Here is a 6007-nt window from a genome sequence, read left to right as displayed (position 1 = left end):
AAATAAACTCGCCGCTTTTTAATTTCGGTTTGTATGTGGATAAATAAATCTTAAATTTAGTGTGTAAGTATTTTAATATACGCCCGGGCTGAAAAGGGTAATGTTTCCTTTTTATGTTTGATATTATTGCCCTTAAAAAGGGCATTATATTACAAGTCTAAAAATCTCAACTGTCTTTTTTATACATTGGAACTATTGCTCTACTATATTATATTTAGCTAACGAGGGAGACATAAACAAGTTTGAAATACTACAAAATAGAGCAATGAGAATTATACTGAAAAAAAGCAAATATAATAGTGTTGAAAAAATGAGAAAACAATTGAACTGGATAGGAATAAAGAAAAGACTATTGTATAATGTATTTGTATTTATATATAAAGTGTTTAATAATCTCATGCCAAAGTATTTTATAAGTGAAATTATATTAAATAGAAATGTACATAAATATAGGACAAGAAATAGAAATAGGATAAGACTACCACTTAAAAAAAAAACAAAATCACAAAATAGCTTAATGTATAAAGGGTTAAAACTGTATGATGAGATGCCTGAAAGTATGAAGAATGAAAGAAAACTTACGGATTTAAAAAAAAATATGTTATGTTTATTGTAATAATGTAGTTATGTAAGAAGTATTTGTTATAATTGTAAATATATTAGTTAATATACAATGTAATATTAACTAACTTAAGTAAATAAATAAAAAAATATAAAAAAATACATACTTGAAGATAATCCAAAGTGTACACAATATTTTCGATTCCAACACGCAGATCACTGTGGAGTAAATCACTTAAGGTTTTAATACTCTTTACTGGATCCAACAGCAGAGAAGACACAATACTTGCGGAATAAAATTGGTAGAATAAAATAGAGAAAACAAATATTGTTAATATCAATATTTTTCCTGAGAATGTGTTGAAATTATTTTGTGGACCTGGAGACAAATTTTTTAAATTTGTAGATACTCCATAGATAATTGTAATATAATAAAACTCCAATTATCTAGATAAATAAGTGCCAGATTTTATTGCTTTTGAAATAACACTTTCAATTGGAATCACATTGAAAACTTAAACATGTCCAGCAAAGTTAACTGCACAATTAAATTAAAATTAAAAACTTCTTTATTTTTTATTTCCTGATAATGATCTGGATATTTTGCACATCCAAGTGAATGGAGTTTGGATAAACGGAGTTCTACTGTATTTTCACAAGTAATTTGATTCTATTAAATGCTGATATAAATTCTACTAGTATAAAAACAACTATAATGTATGAGAGCGAAGTATGGAATTGGAAAAATGATGATGAAAGTGGTTAAATGCTGTCGAAATGCGATCCCTCAGGCGAATGTGTGGTAAAACGATGCATGATAGGTGCACAAATGTCGAGATCCGTGAACTGTGTAAGGCTGAGACAAGCAGTATCGACAGAATCAAGAGAGGGGTGCTGCGTTGGTTTGGACATGTAGAGTGAAAGAACGGCTAAAAGGATCTACAATGCGAATATTGATGGATGCAAAAAACGAGGAAGACCCGAAAAGACATGGCACGATCAAGTCCATCATATACTTGAAGATGGACATGTCAAAAGTAGGAATAATCAGTGTGCGTGCATGAGAAGATGTATGAATGTAAAAGAAGCGAGGTCTGTATGCAAAAATAGAGTGATATGGCGCTCTATACTCTCTGCCTACCCCTACAGTGTAACGGGGTGATGGTTTGTTTGTTTGTTCTAATATAAATTTTCAGCCATCATATTTTTTCTTGAATTTTTTCCTTTTAAAACAATAATACTGTTGGTATAAATTACATTTGAGAGTTAATATTTTAGTATCGTGGTGTAATTACTACAACTAGGTTTCTTCAAAACCAGGATTTTTGAGTTACCCACTAAAATATTTTTGTGTCTTCCTCCAGGAATGCAACAAATATACTAGTCATCCATTCAAATCATATTATAATGATTTGAATGCATGACTTATCTATTCGTAGTTCATAGCATTCGGGAGAAGGAAAAAAAAGTGGTTTTAGTGGGTAATTCACAAATGCTTATTTTGAAGTTACCTAGTTGTACTAATTACCCCGCAATATCACAGTGAGTATAGTTAAAATTGAAAACACAGCCATTTTGTACACACAGAAAATGAGAATGAGTTAATATAATAAAATGTAACAATTTACCTTGTTGGAATATTGCTCCTAATGTAAAAAGAGTCGCAAAACCGCAAGATGATTCGGTTGTATTATTTGTAAAATAATTTTGAGACTTTGACAACAAGCAAAATAAAGCCACCACAGTAAAAACCATTAAAATTGCACAATACCAAATGTGTTCTTCAAATGGTTGAGTGTATATTTTGAATACTGATACACTTTGTCTCGGATGCCTGAACATAAAACATGGTCTGAAAAAAAACAGAAAATGTGTAGTGAGCAAATAATAAGAAAAATATATTTACATTATTTTGATTTACTTCTGTGGGTGCCATTTTCAATGAGTTGTAAATAACTCGCTATTGGAAAATGGGAATCACGGTGTTGTAGAGTAAGGTTCCAATCTTGGATCTCTGATCCGTGAGTCCGCCACATTAGCCATGGACCACAATCCGGTTCAATTTATTTTTAGTAGTAAATTTCGATAGGATTCGATTCCGCGTGATGTGATTTGATTTAAATCGGGTTGTGGTCCCGTGGCTAGTGTTGCAGACTCAGGGATCAGAGGTCCGAGGTTCGAAGCCCACTCTTCCCCAACTTTATTTCCATTTTCCAATAGTGAGCTATTTGCAACTCGTTGAAAATGGCCACCAAAATTGAGATATTTGGGTAAAATTATAAGAACACTAATATTTTATTTTATTTTTTAAACAAGAAATATTTGCGTTTAATTTGAATTTAAAGGTAGTTTTAAAATCCATAATTCGAGACTGGTGTCCAACATGTAAAAATAAATTGAATTCCTTGGACTCACATAGTTTTTTTTTTTCAAACATTTTTCACAAATACAATTGACTTCTGCAAATTGATAGGAGACTAGTGAAAAATTATGAATCTGCTTTCCTTCCAAAGTTATTTTTTTGGAATGTTATTTTTTATTGTTATATTATTCATTATTTTTATGGATTGTTATTCCATTATATCACATGTTATAATAATTTTAATTATTTTACTATGTATTTTTTATTCTTGTTAATTATTATGGCTTAATACAGGCACAGCCTAAAAAGCTATTATAAGTTCACGAATCTATAACAAGTGTAATTTTGAATGAATAAATAATTAAATTATTTGGATTTGAATATTAAAAAGACAAATGTTCACATAAAATTATTCTCATTTTTATTTACCAATGAGTACAAATTTGTGCATACTATAAAAACGTACCAAAAATCATTTCCTCAATATTCATGAACTAGGAAAATACTTCACTCGCTTGTTACTATTATGAACGACATTTGCTTACCTAGATACCCAAGTTTGGATAGTTTCGTCAATGACTTTTTGTCTTTCAGTTCTAAAGAATATTGGTGAACCACCAATGTCCACAAGCCTTTTCTCTAATTGGCCAACCATCCCGTCAAATGTCCCATTATGGGAATAGCCCCAAGAGTTTGTCCGAGACATGTCATAACTGTGCAAATTAATCGTGATTAATTCATATTTGTTCCCATGCAGTATGAAAAATTACAGGTACAGGATATAAAGAATTAATGTTAAAAAATAAATGGAAGTTTTGAGATATAATGTTTGTAAGTTTTCAAACCTCTTATTTAAATATACATTCTTATAAATATAATGAAACCTCAACAATGTTTTGAGTATGCCTGAATATGTGTAGACATGCTGGATTTCGTCCCTGGGTAGAAATTTTAATCTTAATTTGTTGCAAAATTAGAGCATTAAATTGTACGGTGAAGTTTCTTGAAAATGTACAAAAAATAATAAAAATGATTTGAATAAAACTAACTACTTTGAACTCCGGCGCACATTTTAGTGTTGTGATATATATCAGGTTCCCGAGAAGCCAACTCACCAATCAGCAGAACTCGAACAGGAGTCATTTCAAAATAACAAAACATAAATTTTTTTTTTTTGGGCTTGGTTTGAACAAATAAAAAAATATTAAAAGCCACTGAACTTCCTCATTTAAAGAAATTATTCATACCTGAAATTGTGGATCTCCCGTAAATATAATAAAAGAGCATAGTTAAAACGATTCATCGAATCTATATGGGTATCTACTGGATTAGTAATATAATCTATCAAGTTTTCATTTTCAAGGTTTTTCGTGACAACTATCATGCACTTTAATATAACTCCGGTCATGTTAGATCTTCGCAAATATTTATATGATTTAAAATGGGGATACTTCCCTTGCTGTTTCCATTCCCCTAAACGATTTAACATCAGTTTCCCATAATTAAATCTGCCAGTGTTATATACTTCGTAGAGAATAAATTCGTCCGAGTCTTGAGACGCCGAAAGAGTAATCTCTGCATCTATATTTATGTTGAGATTTTCCAAAGTAGTTAACAATTCGACATTAACATTATCCGTTAGCATCAACCAATGGTAATTGTAACTAAATATTGAATAATTGTCTTGTGTTGCTGAAACATTTTTCAAGAAATTGTTGGCATTTTTACAGTTCAAGTCAATTATTACTCCTGTCTTTTGATACTCTTTTATGTAAATTGCCTTTTTAATCAATGTTTGGGTAAATTCCGTGAATATGATGATTTGCAAGCCATCTTTTGCCAAATGTTTGTACATTTCCACAGCTTTCTCTGGCGTAAGGCAGCTGATGATTATTCCATTTTTTATTTTATTACTTTTAAAGTAATCTTTTACGAGATCTGAAGATAATGTTTCGCATATTGAAAAACATGTGGATAGTGAGAAGACAACAAACATGGGTATATTTGACCTCATCGTTTTACAACTTGTGTTGTTTGATCAATAGGTATCTAAATAGAAAAGGCAAAACTTTTGCTGAATTTTCATATTTATAATGGTTTAGATTTGGATATGATCTTGAGATTGACAGGGGTTTAAAATATTTAATGTAGTTGTAATAATTTGATATGAATAGATGATCAACATCAACATTGATTGATGTACAATCATAAGGTGAAAATAAAAGAAAATAAGTATCTTTACCAATTATGCATTAAAGGCCATTTAACAATATTGTTTTGTCCCAGGACTCGACCATTGTCCACTTGTAAACATAAATTTGTAGAACAAAATATTGTTCCGAGACATTTATTTAATAAACGCCCGGAGGGCTCTTACAATATTTAGTTAAAAAGTGCATAAAGTATTATAGCAATTGACGTAAAATAAAATCATAATTATTTCACTAATATGTTAATAATTATAAAAAGATAAAGGAAAAAATGATCAAGATATTCTGCAAGTGGAATGAATACCAGCGTAGTGTCCTAAGCACCACTAAGTGCCGATAGGGAAAATGTTGATGACTAAAAAAAATGGAAGCTTCTGGATCTAAGTAAAAGACGGGTGATATTTTTTAATTGAATTTAAATTCAAATTTTAATATCTTTCAAAATATATTCACACTTTTTACCAATATGCAGTTCCTTTTGGGTAGCAAAAATTCATTTATATAATACATCCTTTTTTTCAAGAAAATTAATTTCTACCTAAAATTGGAATCTATCTTTTTGTAAAAGGAAAAAAATAACTTTAAAATTAAATAAACAAAATTATAAAATTGTATCTCACAGCGCATTTTATTTAAAAAGTATACAGTACATGATAAATAAAACTCATAATTTCCTTCAAATTCCAATAAACTGAAAATCATGTTTAAATCACCCGTAATATGAGTGACATTTGCCTCATTATAAAAACATGATAATATCCAAGATGGTTGTTATACATGTCAACTTACTGTCATTCACTTCCCGTTTGCAAATTGTCTAAAGAAGAACATGGTTTCTTTTTATTATTTACAATATCAATTAAAAAAACATTAT

The 6007-nt window shown here is 29.7% G+C and overlaps 1 protein-coding gene across 1 annotated transcript; it reads right to left on the bottom strand.

Moving 5' to 3' along the window:
- Nucleotides 1–123: 123 nt before the first annotated feature.
- LOC148277992 (ionotropic receptor 84a-like) lies at nucleotides 124–4576 on the bottom strand. Its single transcript, XM_088232060.1, has 4 exons — nucleotides 4171–4576; nucleotides 3469–3636; nucleotides 2190–2413; nucleotides 124–131 (listed from the first exon to the last, which is right to left on the bottom strand). Exons 1-4 carry the CDS (start codon nucleotides 4566–4568, stop codon nucleotides 124–126), a joined length of 798 nt encoding a protein of 265 aa, XP_088088186.1. The 5' UTR covers nucleotides 4569–4576.
- Nucleotides 4577–6007: the final 1431 nt, after the last annotated feature.

This window comes from Micrasema longulum, unplaced genomic scaffold (assembly GCF_059751315.1).
Source record: "Micrasema longulum isolate JH-2025_06_02 unplaced genomic scaffold, ASM5975131v1 h1tg000943l, whole genome shotgun sequence".
Lineage (NCBI taxonomy): Eukaryota > Metazoa > Arthropoda > Insecta > Trichoptera > Brachycentridae > Micrasema > Micrasema longulum.
Note: the sequence above shows the minus strand (reverse complement) of the source record. Positions and strands in the feature narration are given on the sequence as shown.

What these genes read in the sequence shown, in the direction of transcription:
- LOC148277992 (XM_088232060.1), bottom strand. Translation starts at nt 4,568, where the DNA reads ATGCTAACGGATAATGTTAATGTCGAATTGTTAACTACTTTGGAAAAT. An exon ending in CGGGAGATCCACAATTTCAG is followed by an intron (nt 3,637 to 4,170) that starts GTATGAATAATT and finishes TAATTTGCACAG; the next exon opens with TTATGACATGTCTCGGACAA. An exon ending in ATCCAAACTTGGGTATCTAG is followed by an intron (nt 2,414 to 3,468) that starts GTAAGCAAATGT and finishes GTTTTTTTTCAG; the next exon opens with ACCATGTTTTATGTTCAGGC.